At 42.8% G+C, this 20,991-nt stretch overlaps 2 protein-coding genes across 6 annotated transcripts in view; one reads left to right on the top strand and one right to left on the bottom strand.

Moving 5' to 3' along the window:
* AURKA (aurora kinase A) overlaps window positions 1-3,718 on the bottom strand; it is a 12,465-nt gene extending 8,747 nt beyond the window's left edge. Inside the window, exons 1-3 of one of the 4 annotated variants that reach the window (XM_034787830.1) lie at window positions 3,579-3,718; window positions 2,639-2,697; window positions 814-1,102 (exon numbers count right to left, since the gene is read on the bottom strand). In XM_034787830.1, the coding sequence (XP_034643721.1) occupies window positions 814-1,102; window positions 2,639-2,692 (343 nt within the window). In that variant the 5' untranslated portion in view covers window positions 2,693-2,697; window positions 3,579-3,718. Of the gene's footprint in view, window positions 1-813; window positions 1,103-2,638; window positions 2,698-3,223; window positions 3,305-3,345; window positions 3,393-3,474; window positions 3,494-3,578 lie in introns of those variants that run through there. The other 3 variants (XM_034787833.1, XM_034787831.1, XM_034787832.1) reach the window with 3 other exon arrangements.
* Window positions 3,719-4,393: 675 nt separating this feature from the next.
* CSTF1 (cleavage stimulation factor subunit 1) lies at window positions 4,394-20,531 on the top strand. Of its 2 annotated transcripts, none has more exons than XM_034787226.1 (6): window positions 4,394-5,132; window positions 11,102-11,297; window positions 14,304-14,581; window positions 15,377-15,574; window positions 16,782-17,172; window positions 19,621-20,531. In XM_034787226.1, exons 1-6 carry the CDS (start codon window positions 4,986-4,988, stop codon window positions 19,878-19,880), a joined length of 1,470 nt encoding a protein of 489 aa, XP_034643117.1. In that variant the 5' UTR covers window positions 4,394-4,985; the 3' UTR covers window positions 19,881-20,531. The 2 variants fall into 2 exon arrangements, with proteins under 2 accessions (XP_034643117.1, XP_034643118.1); XM_034787227.1 differs by lacking the exon at window positions 4,394-5,132 and adding an exon at window positions 10,199-10,311.
* Window positions 20,532-20,991: the final 460 nt, after the last annotated feature.

Below are 20,991 nucleotides of genomic sequence, written 5' to 3'. Positions count from 1 at the left end.
CGTAGTAATGGTTGCTTTGTCTCGGAGCAGATAAGCATGCCGGCTGTCAAACGGAGCTTTCAAAGGGCATATCCAAAACAATGACAAGAGTGGCCACTTGACTTAAGGGGATTATGGGACCTTTCCAGAGGCTGATCAGAGCACCGTAATGCAACACCTCGTTCACACTGACGCTGGGGCGCATCAAATGTTATTCTACTCACCAAGGTGGAGTACCAGGAGCGCTGTAGCCATGGAATCAAAGCGCTCTACATGCCTTGCCAGTGTGGACGGGTAGTGAGCTAGTGCGCCCGGGGCTCCTTTAATGTGCTGTAACTCGCAAGTGTAGCCAAGCCCTTTGTTTCTCCTACTGCAACCATTACCATGGTATCTGAGCATCAGTGACCACTATATTAGTCTCATATGAATAAACTACTAATCTGGCCTACGAAAGAGTAAGCAGCATCACATTAGTTAGTGCATCACAGCTACAAGGGATTTTTTAATTCAGGAAAACTTTCTGTACAAGTCTGAAGTACCCTTCTAACTTGTCTTCCCATTAGTAAAGCATTCTCTTGTAGATTGTAAGGTATTTTGGGCAGGGACTGTCTTTTTGTTCTGTTCTTGTACAGCACCTAACCCAGCTGAGTCCTGGTCCATAATTAGGATTCTCAGGTGCTATGATAATAAAAATAATAGAAGAGGATTATGGTTCAAGGTGAAACTAGACAATCTCTTATGCATACAGGAAGAATATATGCTGATTTAGTTAATATGCTGCAGTTGACTGCAGATTATTGAAGATGAAACATTTATTTGCACAGTTATATTTACCAGATAGTGAGGTCTGTGGAGGTTCCTCGTTGTTTTTACTTGGAGCCTGAGGCCTAGAAATTGGTTGAACTAGAGAAGTTGGATGAGGCTGCTGCATCAGCTGGTTTTGAGACGGTTTCTGGTTTGACAGCGCAGATTTTTGAGCCCGTGATTGTACAGGAACTCGCTGAGCCAAATTTGAAGGACACAAAATACGCTGTGCTTGAACTCCACTTCCAGGTACCCGATTCTGAGGATGCTGCTGATGCACAGGGAGCCGTTTTGGACCATCCCCAATAGTGGGTAGAGTCTAAAAAACCCAACACATTTAATTACAGTAGAGGCAAGTACAACATACTAGAAGTTCTGCTTTTCCTGTAGTTTATTCCTTGGTCCTGTCCACTTATTAATACAAGCAGGCAAGTGTTTTTTCCTACGTGTGCATGGACTAATTAGCTCCATTATACTCAATTAATATACCCATTAAGAGTTAAAAAAGGATGATATAAAATCATAGAATTGTCAGACTGAAAGGAACGTTGATAGGTCATCTAGTCCAGTCCCCTGCACTGAGGCAGGACTAAGGCCTAGTCTATACTAGAGCTAGGTCGACATAAGGCAGCTCTCATCAACCTAACTCTGTAAGCATCTACACTAAAAGGTAGCTCCCACTGATGTCAGTTGCCCACTACGTCGACTTAATAACTCTACCTCCGTGAGAGGCGTTAGCGCTTAGATTGATGAAGTTAGGTCGACGCAGCGTCCATGTAGACGCAGCGTTACTTACATCGCTGGGGGGCCCGGCTATCACTGTGCCATAATGCCCCACACAGTTAAGCCGGTAGAAAGTGCTCCTGGTGAGGACGTGCACTGAGGACAGAAAGAGTACAGTGTGGACATGAAACACTGCTTTAATTACTGCAGTGGCTGTACATTGACTTAACTTGAGTCAACTTAATTTTATACTGTAGACATGCTCTAGGTATTATCTAGACCACCCTGACAGGTATTCTTGTTCTTAAAACCTGTTCTTAAAAGACAGATTCCACAACCTCCCTAAGCAATTTGTTCCAGTGTTTAACTACCCTTACAGTTAGGAAGTTTTTCCGAATATCTAACCTAAATCTCCCTTGCTTCAATTTAAGCCCGCTACTTCTTGTCCTGTCCTCAGTGGATAAGGAGAACAATTTATCACCCTCCTCATTCTAACTACCTTTTACACACTTGAAGACTTATATCCCCCTCTCTTCTCTAGACTAAACAGGTCCAGTTTTTTCAATCTTTCCTCATAGATCTATTTTCTATACCTTTAACCATTTTTGTTGCTCTCCACTGGACTTTCTCCAGTTTGTCCCAAATTTGTCCACATCTTTCCCAAAGTACGATGCCCAGAACTGAACACAATACTCCAGCTGAGGCTTTATCAATGCTGAGTGAAGTGGAAGAATTACTTCTTGTGTCTTGCTTGAAACATTCCTATCACTATATCCCAAAATGATGTTCACAGTCTTAGATATTTAAAGACTCATATCACAATTCTGGCTGCCACCCCACAAGAAAACAACATTTTAAGACTAACAGCATGCAGAAGCAGTCTGTAGAAGCTGTACAAGTTGTATTCCAGGTGGCTAAGTCTCCACAGCAGTGAGCTACTGACAGAGTAGCTTGGAGAATATTCCCTGTGTCAGAGTATAATACTTCAAGAAAAAAGGGGAACCTATTTGATGAAGAGTCAGCGATAATTATCACTGATAATTTGTGGAGTGAACAAATAGAGGCTAATAGTCCTCGTATGATCATGCCAAGTAAAATGCATTTGTCTAGTAAGTGTGCAAGACCACTTTACCTTGACACGGTGACCAGGGAGCCCATTGTGGTTCTCTTTACCATTTTTCTCCATATTGCCTAAATAGAGAACATTTAATTGCAGAGATATTTCATGTAGGAACATTATTAATTATAAATATCTTATATACAGAGCACCCTCTCCTCATCACCCCTTGCAGGTCTTCCTCATACCCCCACCCCTCGCACTCTGCTTTCCTCATCCACACCCTATACCAACCTGCACCCCACTGCAGTGTTCATGCCTTCAATTCCCATCCCCAATGAAACCCGACACCACCATAGATGTATCCTTTCAAGTTGCGCCCCCCCTTCCTCCCGTACAATCCCCTAGCACTATAACCGACACACATTATATCCCTCAAATCCCGCTCCCCCTGCAACCTTCTCCCCATTACAACGCTTCACCTCCCTGCAGATCCCGCTCACGAGCTGCCTCAAGTGCAACTGCACAGGCCTCATACTTCCCCGCCTGCTGCACCCCCCCCCCACGCGGTCCCCACCCGTGAAGCCCCCCTCCTGCTGCAACTCCCCACGCGCCCCCATCCACTCCTGCTGCAACCCCCCCCCCACACGCCGTCCCCACCCTTGTAGCCCCCAAGTCCCCGTTGCAGCCCCGTTCCCACTAAAATCCTCATTCCCTACTCCACGCCTCAGCCCCTAGGCGACCCCCTTTCCAGATCCCCCACAGCCCCGTGTTCCCCTCACCGTCACCACCCCGCTGGCCCCGACCGCCCGAGCTGTTTGAATTCAAACCGCCCTCTTAGGCTACCCTTTAAACCGCCGCCGCTCTCCATTGGCCCACCCCGAGCCCCGCCTCTGCCACCCGAGTCTCACCCCCGCCCCCCAGTGTTGCCAGGACATCCGCCGCGTGGCCCCACTTCCAGCAACGGGCGATGCTGCCGCAGCACGGACGAGGCGTATGATCGCCAGTCACTCACCTGCTGAGGGAGGGCTCCGGCCTCTCACAGCCTGTAACTGACGCACGCCTCCTCCACACACACCGTAGCAGTGGCAGGCGGCACCGTACAACAGATAATCAAGCGATCTGCCGATGCTGATTTGATTTCCTTTCAGGCGCCCGCCCGCGGAGGCCCAGAATTGGCCTCTCGAGGCCACGTGACCAGGAAACCAGCCAATTACTATCATCCGCTGATTTTTTAAAAACAGAGGCAGATGATTGGCCTCCGGAGCCCACGTGATAAGGACAGCGGCCATTTTTGGCCAGCCTAAGGGCAGGGGAGGGATGCGACGGGTTTGCGAGATGACGCTCAGGTCGACGGGGGTGGGGCTTCTTTTAAAATGGTCGCTTCTCCCTGAGAGTCCGTTGGAAGCGACCATTTTAAAAGGAAGTCCTCGCTCCCCAATAAATCCTAGCTGGGGAAAACCACAAGCCCAAAGCCGCTTATGATAACTGCGTTGCCATGGGTGGGTGGCCTGGAATTACGCGATTTGCGTAAGGAAAGGCTCGACCAAGCAGAGACTTTGTAGCGGAAACTCCGTAATTGGCGCGTCGGTCTACGAAATTAGCGTAGGGAGGACACAAGAGGCAGATGATACGTAAAGAACGCACGTAGCGGCGTTAATACCACGCTGGAGGCGGGAGGGCGCGGCAGGTAGCGGTCACGCATGCGCCCGAGACGTTGAGCGGCTCGCTCAGCAACTAAAGGAACACTTCGGAACCAATCGGCGGGCGGCGCCGTTGAGGAGAAGCCAATCAGCAGGCATTCTTGTTCCTCACGGCCGGCCATTAAGGCCTGGCGCAGAGAGTGCGCACAGAGCCTGGGGGGGTGGGGACGGGAAGGACTTCAGGGGGCTGCCTTGGGAGGTGCTAACCCCCAGCTTCAGGCGGAGAGGGGTGGCTGGGCTGTTGCCTCGCGAGCGTGTCGCCCCTGCGGTCGCTGACGTGGGCTCCGCGGCTGTTGCCACGGGCTGTGGCTCTGGAGCACAAACGTGAGTGGGAGCCGGGCCAGCGTGTCGCACCAGCGGTGACGTGTGGGCCGTGTCAGGGCCCACGGACGGTGGGCTGTCGAGCGCAGGGCCAGCGTGTCGCACCAGCGGGGCGTTGGGCGCTCGAGGACAAACGGGAGGGGGACAGCGGGCAGTTTCGTTGTACTAGCAGCAAGGCGTCTCGCGTGGTGGCTCCCGTAGCACCCGGGCCGTCCAGCCCAATCGTGAAGGGGCTCTCGAGCCATTGTGTGACCCGTGGCCGCCGGGCCCGGCGCGAGGACGACTCGAGGCCTTGGAAGGAGGGAGCTAGAAAGCAACTCCCGTTGCCGCCGCGCTCGTGAGGACAAGTGTGAAAGTGATCTCGGTGTGTGGGGCTGCGTGGCGGTGAGGCGTGATAGATGGCAGCGAGGACAGGTGTGAGGAGGATGTCAGGCCGTCGTGTTCCCTCAGCGTGTGATAGGCGTCCGCTTCCACGGGGCCTGAGTAACTTGGGCTCCCCCGCTCCTGAGCCACGGCCACTGCGGCTGCCTTTCCTTGAGACTGAGGTGAGTAGGGCCGTCTGTTGGGGGCGGGGGGGTCTGTTCTCTTGGGCTAGGCCTTCAGCACTGCTGCTGAGGCACCCTGAAGTGCCTTGTCTGAACATGCTACTATGCTGTTTGCTAAATTCTGGAGTCATCCCAGAGGCCTGCAGCACCCAGCAGTGAGGCCTCGTGACTTTCAGTTCCATTTGCTTCCAGCGAGGCTTGGGGATGTGGGTGATTCTGGCGATGTCATGGTTTCTCAGCCCAGACCCACTAGAACCCAGCAGTCCTAATCCCCGGTCTCCAGAGATCCCACTGCTCTCACTCCAACAAAGGAATTGAACCCCGGAGTTCTGAATTTCAACCGTAGAGCCTATTAGGCTGCTCAGTGGCTAATCCCTTCCCAGGCCCTTCTTTAATGTCCCAAGGAATACTGCCATTGATCTCCGTAGCCTCTATCATTTCTCTGCTTACCATGCTCTGAGCTAACCATTAGATCCCACTTCTGCTAGAGCTGGAAATAAATGAACTGTGCTCTCCTGGACTAGACTGCTATTACCATTAGAATTCCCTGCGCTTCCAGACTAGGAATAGAACCTGCCTTTCCATGCTCCTAGTCCCATCCTCTAGTCCCCTTTCCTCCCCACAAAAAGTAGGCTTTTGCTAAGGGTCTGTATATGCTCACACTTTTGTGGTGTGCATGCACAGGGTCACTCAGCTCATGGTAGTGAACCCTTGGTTGTTTAGCATGTACTCCCCATGCTCCTAGCACAGTTTGCTGCTGATAGCCCTTACTGACAGCTAGGTATTCTGTTATTGCACTGCCACAATTTGCTATCTCCATACTTCCCTGTCTCCTGGTCCAAAGTGGCCTATTGTGACTGAAGGGAGAACTCCCATCACAATTTGCTGCCCCTGGACCAGACGATGGGAAGAATAGAGTTAGCAAATTGTGATGGCAGTGCCCCATCTGTCATAATTTTCTATCAGCAAACAAGAATCCCTTACTTTACATGTCAACATTTAAAAAGATCTAAACTTATTTTTAGAAACAGAATTAACTTGTGACTTTAGCTAAGTGTACATTAAAATTGAACTCCTCTATTTATTATTACTCATTTGTATTGATTGTATGATTGCAAGAAAACCAAAATATTTATCTTTAAAAAATTATACAGTATATACATTTTGTAAACACCACAACTATAATTGCACAAAGTTTGTATACTCTTTCTTTTTACTGCTCGGGATGTTTTTATTAGTTCCCTGTGGAAGGCAGAGCACATGTGCCCACCTCTTGCAGGAGTCACACTGTGCCTTTGAAAAATAATAGATGGTGAAAAAAATGACACTAATTGTGCAAAATATAATTTCCGTTAACTCAAAATTGTAAAATATTTATTGAACTTCTGCTGTGATTTTTAACTTTCTAGCTACGTATCCGTAGTCAAGATATGACTATCTGCTGCAGTTGAAGTATTTATTAATGTAGAATTATTACCACAATCCCGATCCTTATCCAGGTTATTCCATCTGATCTATATGTATCTGTCTAGATACTGGGCCATAACTTCAGTTCATGGCACAGGAACAGATTATATTCTGTTTAATTACCTGCTCAAACATATGGCATGTGTTTCTAATACAATTTTGTGTTGCTTACCATTATGCAATCTTTGTTTTCCTTCTTGCATATGACAAGGTTGCAGCAGTAGACTTCTGTGCTCTACGCAAAATCAATATAATTTAATCAAATGATTTCCTAATTATGAAAACTATAAATAGAAATAGATTGATTAATGTCACTTATTTCAAGACCTACATTAATGATTTGCAAATATTTTCCTTTGGGGGGGGTCATATTTAAATAATATTTGGTACCCTTATCTATTTGTCTTAAACTGTTAGATTGTAGATATAACTATATCTACTGTATTTCAATGCTCTTTTGGTTTCAACCATTTTTTTTTAACTTTTCACTAATTAAACACAATATTCATACAGAGAACCCAGTTTCTTTCATTAGGGTACCAAATTTGTGACCTATTTTAATAAATGTAGTAAAATAACTAATGACATTCCACTCTTCCTGTTTACCTTCCCATATACTCTGACCTCACTTGGAATATACACCTCTACCTCGATATAACGCTGTCCTCGGGAGCCAAAAAATCTTACTGTGTTATATCGAACTTGCTTTGATCCACCAGAGTGCGCAGCCCCTCTCCCCAGCACTGCTTTACTGCGTTATTTCCGAATTTGTGTTCTATCGGGTTGTGTTATATAGGGGTAGAGGTGTATAACTAACAAAGCTATACCTGACCTTTTTCCATTAAGAGAATTGCTTTTTTTTCCCCCTGTATATACATAAGATATCTTTGTGTTCCAAATATGATTCTACAAGCTAATGCATTTTTAAAATAGAAAACTCATAACTAAGTAGTAGTTTGACATTAACTACTTTTAGGATGAGTGGCCCAACCACTAGTATCTTGTGTTCCACAATTTTTGTTTTCCAGAATCATAGTAGATTTTTCCAGTTTCTCAGTGGAGGAAGAATCTAAACTTTAAAATGAATAGCCAGTAGCTGACTTCATAATTGGATTTCATGTTTTCATAAAGTCACTCTCAATGTTTAGTAATGGTTTACTTTTTTTATTTAATGAATGTTTGGAATCACTACACATGCATGTACCACTTGCCAGAGTCTTGTGCTATATTTGCTATGTACTGTGCCACTGATAACCCTTTCATACTCGTGCTAAATTTTAGTGTTTTGAGCCCAAGCTGAGTGAAACAGTCACATGCTCAATTCCTACCAATTCAGTCAATGTCCACTATTAAAAAGGGTGAGCACAAGTATGTGCTGTTTCCGTTTTTATCTTTAGCTATCAGGAAATTAATCTAATTTTGTTGTTACATCACAGCTATCGAAAACAGCATCCCATTAACACTGCATGTTAACTACAAATATCTAAAAAATCATCTCCCAGCTTACAGGAGGGTAGGGAGATGGGGTGAGACACTCCTTCACACCCTACACAAACAAACCTCTTCCAGAACCTGGCTCATATGAGGGGGGCATGTATGGGAGGGCCCCAACTACCATAGATGGGCAGGGCCTCCTAAGATACAGACACAGGGGCCACACACACACCAATGGGGGTGGGGGGAGAGGGGCTTAGACCCCAGGAAGGCAAGTCACCACATATTGCATGGGGGGGGCCACACCTCTGTAGATGGGCTGGGGCCCTCTAGATTGTGGTATATACAGGGGAAAGGAGAGGTGCCCAGTCTTCCTATTCTCCCAGTCCCTGATAACTCTGTCCCTCTTCCCAGTGTCCAGCCCCATCACCTAACCCTCTCAACCCCTCTCCTTCCCACCCCAGCCCCATTTATCCCCCTCCCTTGCTCTAAGACTAACACCCCCATTCCCACCTACTCTTCCACCCCAGTCACGTTCCAGGGAGCAGTTGCATATGTAATTTTTTTTTCTTTTTTAAAAAAAAGTTTCAGCACTTTCAGAATATTCTGCTGTGCTCAGATTACATTTCCACAAAATCAAAACTCCCTTTGACAGATGCAGATTGGAGCAAACTTTACTTCCTGCTTTTATTTCAGATTTCTGTCCTGAGCTGGATTTGCCACCAGGCTGTGACTTAGGTTTGGTGATCATAACAGTCCCCCTTGAGCCATTCAAGATGTGTGATGTAGAGGTAGCTTCCAGCTACCCTCTCTCTCTGCACAGGCTCAGTATAATCCATGTGGCATGCCATCAAGCACTTTAAAGAGTGATGCTCATAACAGGAGAATTTAATTTTTCAGCTGATAATGTAACTTGATTTCCCCCAAAAGGATAGTGGATACCCTGCACTCTGTTGAGGTAGCTCTCAAGCATTTGAGACCCTGGTGTGATGATCTCTCAGACCTGGTTTGATCTCTATCTGTGATCAAACATTCATTACCAGAACAGGTGAATATTAAGGAAGGTGGGGGAGGAGCAGGTACTGTATCCCATGAACCCCTTGTTCAAATGGCCCCAAATTTAGATCAATGCCCAGGAGGCACAATTTCAAACCAGTCAAAGAAATGCAAGGGAAACTAAAGAAGTTTTGATGCCAACCCAGGATGTCAGCTTTAAAGTCATTTGATTACCAAAAAAAAAAAAAGAAGTACAAATAAAAATTGAAAATTGCAAACTGCAAAATCATAGTAAAAACATACAATGTGATGTGATTGTTAACCTCTAGCAACTATTAATATGTTCAATTATTTGCTATTCAGATATAAATTAAATAGTGCAATGGCATCTATTTGCACAATGTAAATGAAGTGTAAGATTAATAAGTAATAAATAAAATTTTAAAAAGTAAATAAGAGGCAGGAACCAGCATTGGCTGTGGATTACAAGAAAGGGGGTCTAATTCAGGGACTGGAACAGCAGATAAGACGAATTAGTGAACTGCTCTGAGGCTTTATGCAGACATATAAACAGAAAAGGAATTCGGTAAAATACTAAACGCATGCATAGGAATTCTATCTGTGTGTTTGCGTTTCACTGGATTCAGTCTTATTTAGCTGCTTGCTACATCATTTCAGATAAGGAAGAGGTGCCTTATTTATGCATTGAGATGCACTATGCCTTTAGAAACAGCCCTGGTAGGCGGGCTGTGAGATGGGCTGCTTAGCAAAAGGGTAAACAATAGGCTCCCTGCCACGCACAGCTCATTTTTGCAACCCCCACAGACAACTCGCCCCAGTTCTAGTAAACTCCCTATTTGTCTAGTTTTCCCCCTTCTCCCCCCGTTGTCTGGCAGGGGCTCTTAACCCCGGCCCCTATTCCCTATGTCTGATTTTTTGCCCCTCTCCTTCGCCTGCGTGACTCTCTTGGGCGTGCAGTCTGGCTCCCTGCAGTGCAGGTTCCATCCCATCTCCCCGCTTTGTGGCCGGTCCCGTTGTAACGCGGTTTTGGGAACAACGGGGACGTTGTATAATCCTAGTAAGGGCAGCAGGCGGGCTTCAGCAGCAGACGTTCGTGAGCATGTTCACTTTCCACGAGCATGCTCAGTAGTGCAAAGCTGCACATTGCGCTTGGGAGTGATTGGGATACACTTAGCCGCCGCCTCCTCCAGCATCTATCGATGCTCTCAGGGCTCCGGTCGCCATTTTAGGGGGAGAGCAAGGGAGGCAGAAAGACGGGCTGGTAGGTACCGGGGCGGTGTGAACAACTCCTTTCCTACGTGCCCTGCTGAGCTGAGCGGTTTACAGCTTTGCTTGCTTGCCGAACGCCGTTTCCTCTGGCCCGCGGTCTCAAGGAACCGCTAGGCAGTTCACTCTCCTTCCAGACAGTTTCTCCCCCCGCCCCTTAGTTTGCTTTCACCCCTCCCCGTTTATAACAATCGATTGTTCTTTGGGGCTGGAAATGGGTGGGTTGGGGGAGGGATGGTGTGTTGGGTGCAGGGAGGTTATGGTTTTTCAGCTGGTGGCTTCACTGAAAACCCTACAACACACGTTTTGTTTTGCCTCTTGGCTTCCCTACAAATTGTATGTTTGTTAACCTTGTCACTCACAACTGTTTGCCCATTTCCCCACACCTGCTTGATTGAATTAAAGAAAGGTTACTGTTGGAGGTGAACATGTTGATTACTAGCCAGTGTTGCTCTTCTCTCACCTTTGTCAGCAGTCCTTAATCACAGTCTGAGTGCTGGTAACTGGTGGACTATCTCCTCTGTAGTTTTGCTTCTTGGCTCTCTGAGCTGAGGGGTGAAAACATTAGCTACTGTCTGCAACAGCTTTCTGTTATCTCCTTCTCATTTGTCCATTTAGTTTTGAATCTTAGCTGAAAGTCTCTTTCCTTTAAGTATACAATACCTTTTTAATTTGTCACCATAACAGCACTGTTTAATGCTGAAAGGTGTTGGGGTATGTTTTGTATGAAAGATTATACCATTGCAATGTAACTGTTTTGTAAGTATTTTTTTCTCTTGTTTCAGGCACCCGCAAGGCATTCCTTGCTCACAATGTATAGAACAAAAGTAAGCTTGAAAGATCGTCAACAACTTTACAAACTGATTATTAGTCAATTGCTGTATGATGGATACATAAACATTGCCAATGGCCTGATAAATGAGATAAAACCACAATCAGTCTGCGCACCCTCTGAACAACTGCTGCATCTGATTAAACTAGGTAAACTGTAATGCAGGATTCATGTACATAAACTAGGAATTGCAGACTTTTTGATGAAGTTCAGGTATGTAGGTCCTGGCTCAGCACAGGGGCTGGGTTTGATGACCTCTAGAGGTCCCTTCCAGCTCTACATCTCTGTGATTCTGTAGTGGACTCAATGCAATCTAAAAGTAAATGTTCTCATTAACTCCTAATGTTGCTGTACAGTTGTCAAATTTATGCATAGATAACAAAATACAAGTCTTTCAGGAAATCTTTTCTAGGATCTACTTATTTATTTGAACTTTTTCAAATTATAATAGTGCCTATCCAATGCCCTGGATCCTCGACAGTCTTCTAAAAGTACACTGAATAAATGGGGCCATTAGATCTCCTAGATAAAATCAAATAATCCATTGATAAATATAATAGAAACTAACTGACCCACCAAATTGCACATCAACACTAGTAGACCTACTCAAGACCAGTCTCCTCGCAGACAGAGGAGAAATGGTGGGCTTTGCATTATGTCTGGAAGGCAAATAAATGTGCACTGTTACAGATCTGAAAAGGAAATGGGTTTCAGAGTTCCAGGGCCCTCACACAGACTGCCCTGCCAGTCACATCCTCTCTCTCATGGGGTTTCAGCTCAGTTGCCACATGTCACAAAGACTGTTTCATGTTGGGGGAGGGAGGTGAAGGAGGCAGGTAGGTCCCAGGTCGTTCAGGATATATTGTAATAGTCTTGTTACTGACACTGGTATTACTTGTCAGATCAGAATTCAGTTTTTTTTATTGTCTGACAAATGTCTGGGTGCTGGTGTAAGTCTAAACATATTTCTTTTTTAAGCAGGTGAATGCACAATGTATTGGAGGATGGAACTTAATAGAAAACCTCTGTTAAAAGTTGATTACTGTCTAATCAGGTGTAATTGAAGCAGTGTGTCCTGTGGCTAGGATACTGGACTGGGACTCAGACCTGGGTTTTATTCTCTGCTTTGTGACCTTGGGCAAGTCACTTCACCTCTCTGTACATCTGTGTTTTCTCCACCCTTTTGTTTCTCTTGTATTTACATAGTAAGGTCTTTGGGATAGGAACTGTCTCTTACTACGACAGACTCTCTTAGTGTGTATAGTGCCTCCTAGTATGCACCACAGGGCCTCATTCTTGGTTGGGGGTTCTATATGCTACTGGAATATAAATGATGTTTGGTAGGGTAATTTATTCACCAACAGATACCAACAAAATACGGTGGAAAGTCTTGTAATTGAGTTAGGCAGAAGAATACTAATGGGAAAGTTAGTGAAATCTGCTAAAATCAAAAAGTATTGTGTCCCCGTGTGGTAGCTTAGCTTCAAAGTAAACTTAATCTGTCACTAGTCTGGCTTATGTGTGTGTTTATTGAAGTATTAGTGTTGGGGACACTTTATTGTTAAAGATTTCAGAGTGGTAACCATGTTAGTCTGTATGAGCAGAAAGAATGTGGAGTACTTGTGGCACTTTAGAGACTAACAGATTTATTTGGGCATAAGTTTTTGTGGGCTAAAACCCACTTCATCGGATGCATGCAGTGGAAAATACAGTAGGAAGGTATATATACACAGAAAACATGAAAAAAGTCCCCTACTGTTACTCACACCTTCTTGTCAACTGTTGGAAATGGGCCATCCTGATTATCACTACAAAAGTGTTGTTTTTTTTTGTTTTTCTCCTGCTGATAATAGCCCACCTTAAGTGATTAGTCTCGTTATAGTTGGTATGGCAACACCCATTTTTTCATGTTGTGTGTACACACACACACACACAATCTTCCTACTGTATTTTCCACGGCATGCATCTGATGAAGTGGGTTTTAGTCCACGAAAGCTTATGCCCAAATAAATTTGTTCATCTCTAAAGTGCCACAAGTACTCCACATTCTTTTTATTGTTAAAGTGACAGAATAAAAGTATTCTGTTTACTAAAAATACCCCTAATTTTTCCCTGGAGCAGGTATAATTTTATACTGGGGAGAATTTTTATACTGGCAAAAAACAGTGCTGCAAAATTAACTACCCAATGAGTAAAATTATTTAATGACTATTTAAAGCATTGTAAGCTTTAACAGTCCTCAAGAGCTAGGAAATCACAACAAAGGATCAAACTGCCTTCTTATCTTATTTTGTGCATTGTCTTGATTTGAATCTCAGCATGTCAATTAGCTTTTGTTTGGCTCAGACAGAACTAATGACAGTAACTACAAGGAGCTCCGAAATGCAGCATTTAACTTTATACATGTTGTTTTAGTATTAAGGCAATTGAGGTCTTAGACTAGTTATCTTTCATCATGATCTCTTTTTGAAAATCAACTCGAATAATGTAATAGGGTGCATAGCAAATTGAAATAGTCAGTGTTTCACACATCTCTGAGAGCTTAAATATAGTAAGCTTTAGATCTATCTAAATTAGGATCCCTAATTCACTACTGATGGTAACAGCAAGCATTTTCAACACCATGTCGTCCAACTCTACTCTGAACAGGGTTAGATGACCTAGACCAGGGACACCATTTACCCCTGCTCAGAGTAAGGTTAATGATATGGTTAAAATGATGAGCTTGTACCCTGCTTAAGCTGCAACTTCCACTAATGAAATGTAGAGGCGACCTTGAAGAGAAGGTGTTTAATATGAGATATAAGTGTGTGGAGGAATAATGTTTCTCATTATTCTCATTTGAATTATTCTAGTACCTAGGAGCTCTAGTCATGGACCAGGACCCTGTTAGTGGCACTGCTTTATTGTGGTGGTTCTGGTAGCCATAATCTCTTTTCTTGGGTATTTTTTATTGAGCTGCAAAGGAAAAAGTTCTGTAAATGTCTGTCCTTTTTAAAAAAAAAAATATTTTTTCTATGCAGGCATTACGGTTTCCTGTGAAAGCTGACTGTAGATACAATCATGGCTACTGTAAGCAGTTACTAGTATATTTATGAAGACTTAGTCAACCTTTTTGTGGAGAAAGTAAATATATTTAATCTCTTGTCCTTCAGGAATGGAGAATGATGATAGCGCTGTTCAATATGCAATTGGACGCTCCGACACAGTAGCTCCAGGAACAGGGATTGACTTAGAATTTGATGCAGATGTCCAGACTATGTCCCCCGAGGCTTCTGAATATGAGACCTGTTACGTCACATCTCATAAAGGACCATGTCGCGTAGCTACATACAGCAGAGACGGACAGTTAATAGCTACGGGATCTGCTGATGCCTCAATAAAAATTCTTGATACAGAGAGAATGTTGGCAAAAAGTGCTATGCCCATCGAGGTAAAGTATCACATGACTCATGATCAATCAGTGAATGATAAAAATGCTACATCCATTTTATAGCATTTGTTCTACCTCTGATAGCATACTTAAGGAAATGTACCTTTTTTGTTGTTGTCTGGAATCTGCACACAACTAGTGGCAGTGCACAGTCTTATGAATGTTGCTGTGAACAAAGGTTTCAGAGTAGCAGCCGTGTTAGTCTGTATCCGCAAAAAGAAGAACAGGAGTACTTGTGGTACCTTAGAGACTAACAAATTTGTTAGTCTCTAAGGTGCCACAAGTACTCATGTTCTTCTTTTTGCTGTGAACAAAATAAGTGCAACATTTGTCTTAATTATTCAAGAAGGGTAGTAGTACTGAGAGTTAGAGCAGGGGACTAACACTCGGGACCACTGAGTTTTATTTTCTTCTGCTGCTGACTCCATTTTGACTTTGGGCAAATCACTAACCTCTGTCAGTTTCTTTTTGCTTCTCTGTAAAAGAAGGATATTGTATATTTATCATAGGGATGTTAATGACCAACATTTGCAAAGAACTTTGAGATAATCGTTATCATGCTAATTATATGCATAGTTTTTTGTCAAAAAATGCAATCTTTGCTTGGAAGATGAGGCAGATATTGATGCATGTTTAAAACTCACTTTTTCTCTTCTACCAGGAGATCCCACATGTTTGTTTGCATTTTTCTTTTAAATGCCCAGAGTAATAACATAAGAGTTGGATAGTGGCTTATGGTTCCTTCTTTGTCACAAGGAAACACTCTCCATTGACTTGTTTAAATGTTTTCTGTAGGTCATGATGAATGAGACAGCACAGCAGAATATGGAAAATCATCCTGTTATTCGGACTCTATATGATCATGTGGATGAGGTTACATGTTTAGCTTTCCATCCAACAGAACAGATCCTGGCATCTGGTTCAAGGGACTATACGCTTAAATTGTTCGACTATTCAAAACCTTCTGCCAAAAGAGCCTTCAAGTATATCCAGGTTAGAGGTTATAGTCTTTTTAAAAAAACAAAAAAGCTTGAGGTCTACAACTGCAGTGATAGCAATTAGCTAATTTGTGTCTGCACGTAGAAATAGCTAGGTACACAGTAGTATGGAATTATCCAATTTGCAGATACTCTTGTGATAATTATGCATACAAATTAGGTACATAAAATGTGTGCCTGTGATCTTCTCAAATCTGATGTCCGCTCTCCTCTCTACATGTGCCAACCAGGGAAACCTGAAACTGTTAGGGGTGGTGCTTCTGGCATTTCCTTTATGAACAGCATTGAAGTTCTATGGATTTCTTTTTGGTTGTTAAGGGGAAAATTTCTTCCTCTCTCCCCCAACCCCATGAATAGGCATTGAAAATTGATATAGGACTTAGAGCAGTGTTTCTCAAATGCGGCCACAAGGGGCTTTCCTTGCAGCCACAGCCTTCTAGGCAGTGATGGGGGGAGGGGGGGCACAAAGCATTAGCCCCTCCTCAGAGGCCGTCAAGTCTGTAGTGGTTGGGCCCTGCGCCCCTCTGGAGACACAACAGGTGAGGAGCAGTCAGCCAGTGAGTTCCTCACCTTCCCTGGGGGCAGTGGAGTTGGGCTTCAGCTGTTGGGTGGTAGGCTCCAGCCATGGGGCTTCAGGCTCCATTCCCTGGCCGCGTGGTGACAGGCTCTGTCCCTGAACTCATCCTATTGCCTCCCCCATTACCTCAGCCCCCACTGGCTCCCTACCCAACTCCTCGTCCAGGGCTTAATTTGTCCCCAGGCTTGTTGGGACTGAGTAAGTCTGCTGTGAAAAGTGATATTTGTATGTTTGTTGTTAGCACTTTTCACAACAGACTTACTCTCTAGCAAGTCTTAAAAAAAAGGGGGGGGGGGCAAAAGAAACAACAAGAACATGCAAAGCACCTTATTTGTGTTTCTATTCTGTCTAGGTCCAGTAAAGAATAGAGACAACTGTACATTATTTTTAATATTGAGTCTGTGGAAAAAATCCTACATACATCTAAATGTTACTGCCATATAGTGGAGAGGGGAGTGGTGGTCTCCAATTTGTATCCTGCCCTGAACACTATACTAATTAAGAATTGAACTTCCTTTTAATATGAAAATATCATAGAACTTCAGACTTGTGAATCCACTAGGATTTTCTCTCTGCAAATAGGTTCTTTATATTTATATTGATTTATATATTTCTCATCACACAGGAAGCAGAAATGTTACGCTCCATCTCTTTTCATCCTTCTGGCGACTTCATACTTGTTGGTACCCAGCACCCTACCTTACGGCTTTATGATATCAATACATTCCAGTGTTTTGTGTCTTGCAATCCTCAAGATCAACACACCGACGCTATATGTTCAGTAAACTATAATGCAAGTGCTAACATGTATGTGACAGGAAGCAAGGATGGATGCATCAAATTATGGGATGGTGTTTCAAATCGATGTATCACTACTTTTGAGAAAGCACATGATGGGGCTGAAGTCTGTTCTGCCATCTTTTCCAAAAATTCAAAGTACATCCTGTCAAGTGGAAAAGATTCTGTAGCTAAACTATGGGAGATATCCACAGGTCGAACGCTGGTCAAATATACAGGTATGTGGCAGATGACCTATCAAGCAAAAATTGTTCATGCGGTAATCAACTAGTGATGGGAATAAATATTTGATGCAGTACAAAATTTTTAAGTGCTTAGTCCAGTGACTGATGTGCTCAGTTAAATATGCGAAAGATTTTTCGGAGTTTACTCATAAGATCATGATAGCCTTGTACTGTTGAGCAGTAACCTCTAAAATTAATTGGAAGTTTCTTCTGTGCGAGGATTCCCCAAGGTTTTCTTTCTATTCTTGGTCACAGATAAGATAAGTTGCCTCATTCCATTCTTGACTTTCTTTAGATGTTGGTCACCATCTTACACTAATCTAAGTGGATTTGGATAACTTTCCATCATTACTTCATTTGTTCAAATGATGTATTACTATTCTGCTATCTGGTTTGCTGGCTATTAGCTGTCTGTTAAGGGAAAGCATCATCAAATACAACTCTCTTGGGTTATTCCAGAAAGGAAAACAAAAGTAGACATTTCAAGACCTCTTTTTGGCAAAAAGTTGCTGGCTGGCGGCTCCTTTCAGTCTTCCCTAACCGCCACAGAAGATTTTGTTGCTGTGAAATAGATTCCAGAGATGACAGAGCAGTTTGATCTGCCAAAAACCAGAAACTGACACTTTGATTCAACCTGCAAAAGTAATTTAACAGTGATCTTGTTGCCCAAAGTATAAACTGGTAATATTTTTAACCAGCAGGGTGCAGCATAAACAACCACAAAATGTTTGTAAAGCACTTTGCTTGATAAATAAGAGAAACATAATCTTTCTAATCAAATCAAGTCTGTGAATGCCATAGTATATCTGAAACATCTTATTTTTTACAAGAAAAGTAATGCTAAACTTCTACAGTGGGAGTAATGGCCTAGCTAGATAATGGTTTATATATTATTTATAGATATTGATAGTGAGAACTTGCACTTTCCTCCATTAGCCGTGCTCATTCCAATTTTAATTACCAGTTGCTACCTACTAAGTTTCTCACTAAGAATACTGGAGGGAGAAGTGTTCTTAGGGCATGAGCACAATGCTTCATCTGCTATGAAGGTCTTTTGATTTGGTTGACTGATTCAGTTAGGAAGGAAGGATTTCAAGTATTCTCTATACTTCTATGAAATGGTGTGTGAATACTTAAAATAATATGGAATTCCTTCACAGGTAAACTGTTTGTTGGAATGTATATAGATTTTCTTTCCTCAAGATGGTTTTTGAACCCTCAAATTGTGGTGCTATTGACTAGCACAATGTGGAATTGCATAGTTTAAAAAAAAAAAACAAATGAAAAACCCTTTTATTTCCAAGCAGCTTTTTGAACTTGCCAGATTTCAGCCTCTATATAGGAAAGTATTGTGCCCCGCACCATTTCTCTCTTTCACCCCTACACCCCCTCCCCTGAAACAAACCCTCCTACTGGAACGAACTCATTGAAAGTCATTTGTAGTGATCACACTGACATATTTTTTAAGTGAGGAAAAAATGAATAATTTATAAAATTTTATTAGCAAAAACACATCTATACTGCCTAATGCCAATACTGATAGTTATGACTTCTGCATAGGTACTATGTAGGGAGATGTAGTAATATGAATTTTCTCTATAAATAAGCATACACCTTCACTGAGCATCTGAATTTAATGCTTCTGCACGAGGAACGAATACTGTTGGTTGAGTCAAGTAAAGAGTGAGTAGGTGCTGTGCAAGCTTGGACAGATCACAAGAGAAGTTCAGCATCCCTGTTAAAATAATCTTAAGTCTCTTGAGTAGAAATTGCCCACCATGCTAAATATTCAGCATAAATAAATGGCTTCATCCTTATTCCCAGACTCATCTCTTATTACTTACATCACGCTTTAAATCCTGACTTAACTGCCCAGAAAGATTTAAAAAATAGTATGAAGGTGTGCCTTCTTTTCACAGTTCTTTCTGCAGTCCTCTGGCTTCTGATGGTCCAGTATTCGTTTCAGCAAGTTTTGATGAGCTTTAGTGATCTGATTCTCAAATCCGTCTGAGCTGTGTTCAGCATCTAATACTAATTTAATACTAATACTTAACATTATGTAGAGGTGTGCATGTGTGTGTTGCTTTATTTTTATATATATATATATATGAGTGCACAATTTGAAAGGGCATTTTCCCTATCGTAATTGTCATTCTTCAGGCCTGCGACTATTGCTGCTTCCCTTAGTGCTACTGAGGTTTTGGCAAATAGCCTTTCTGCAGTGAGGGTGGGAGGAGAAATGTTAGAGCACAATTTTGTCAAAGAACCCTTATAAATGTTAATCAGTGAACACAAAGCTGGCCCTTGTTGATGGTCCTTAGCAAGTAATATCTAAAAGAGACACTCCTTGTGCTTTTGACAATCTGCCCCCTAAGCAACGCTATTCTATGTTACATGTTTTTACTTACACCTTTAATGAGTATCATGTCCCTGCTATTATAGGAGCTGGTTTGAGCGGACGACAAGTACACAGAACACAGGCAGTCTTTAACCACACAGAGGACTATGTGTTACTTCCTGATGAAAGGACCATAAGTCTCTGCTGCTGGGACTCAAGAACTGCAGAACGGCGAAATCTTCTGTCATTGGGGCATAACAGCATTGTTCGGTGTATTGTTCATTCTCCTACCAATCCTGGTTTCATGACATGCAGTGATGACTACAGAGCTCGATTTTGGTACCGAAGGTCAACCACAGACTAAAGACAGTTTTATTAAACAGTGATTACCTAGATGAATTGTACCATCTTATATTAAGTGTACTGCCAACAGATGCCTAAACAAGAGCCATGCTGTGTCTGTATTTAACTTTGTCAGACATGGTGAAAAAAGATGAAAGTACTGAGAATTAGTTTTCCCTTACTCATTGACCTTATTAGTGTGTATGGCATCAATTGTGTAAGTAGACTCAACTGTTATTTTTGAATACAATTAATCCTTCCTGCGGGGATAGTTTTAAACTTGCTCTTACATGTCTAAATTTTCAAAATGTTAGTAACATAAGTGAATCTTGTTCAATCTGTGTAGAATTTCTCCATTACATCTGTGCAAACCTATTAAAGAATTTTTTTTTCTTTTTTAAAGAATGGATTGCACAAATTCTCAGCAGAACTTGGCCAGATATTTTAATGAACCTTGTATTTAAAGTTGTATTTCAGTTTTGATTCAGGCACGGTGCAGTGAAAGCTCTGGTTTTGTATATATATATTTTTTTTTTTAAATTGGCCAAGTGGCCCTCCAGCTCTGAGCCAGAATTTTGTGCCAAAAGAATTTGAACATCCATTTTTAAAAGGTTTAGATGAATTCAACAAATAATGTTTTAGTTCTGATATTAAAGCTCAGACTTGAAATCTGGTGGCTGACTTTTATTTGACTTTTTCTTAACTAACTGCTGTAACCTTGAAGCAAATAGAGGCTTGCAAGCTGACCTGAACCCATCAGGACCAGGACCCGACTACAAGTGTCGGGTAGCGTGTAATTTGTATAGCATGCATTTGGTCTTCATTTGATTTAGGTAGTCTCTTATCACTCAGGGCTTGTATATATGAACTAGTTCATGGCATATTGGAGTGTGAATCTGTACACACACTGTTTCACATGCACACACCCCCATGCCATAGACTAACTGCATCCTACTAATGAATACATTAACAGTCATTAATATGCTTTGATCTGGTCCAGTTTCAAAGACTAGACTAACGCACATTAATGAGCTGCCACCAGGGTGCGCACAGACAGCTAGTCCACACCAGGCTCCCAAAGTCCATATTGTCTTGACTTGTTAGGAGTCAGATGACATGAGTCATTACACATC

This window comes from Trachemys scripta, chromosome 12 (assembly GCF_013100865.1).
Source record: "Trachemys scripta elegans isolate TJP31775 chromosome 12, CAS_Tse_1.0, whole genome shotgun sequence".
In the NCBI taxonomy this organism is placed as follows: Eukaryota; Metazoa; Chordata; order Testudines; family Emydidae; genus Trachemys; species Trachemys scripta.
This window is presented reverse-complemented; position numbering and strand designations above follow the sequence as displayed.

Coding starts and splice junctions, on each gene's coding strand:
- CSTF1 (XM_034787226.1), top strand. CDS start 4,986: ATGGCAGCGAGGACAGGTGTGAGGAGGATGTCAGGCCGTCGTGTTCCC. Junction 5,133..11,101: donor TGCCTTTCCTTGAGACTGAG/GTGAGTAGGGCC, acceptor CTCTTGTTTCAG/GCACCCGCAAGGCATTCCTT. Junction 11,298..14,303: donor GCTGCATCTGATTAAACTAG/GTAAACTGTAAT, acceptor CTTGTCCTTCAG/GAATGGAGAATGATGATAGC.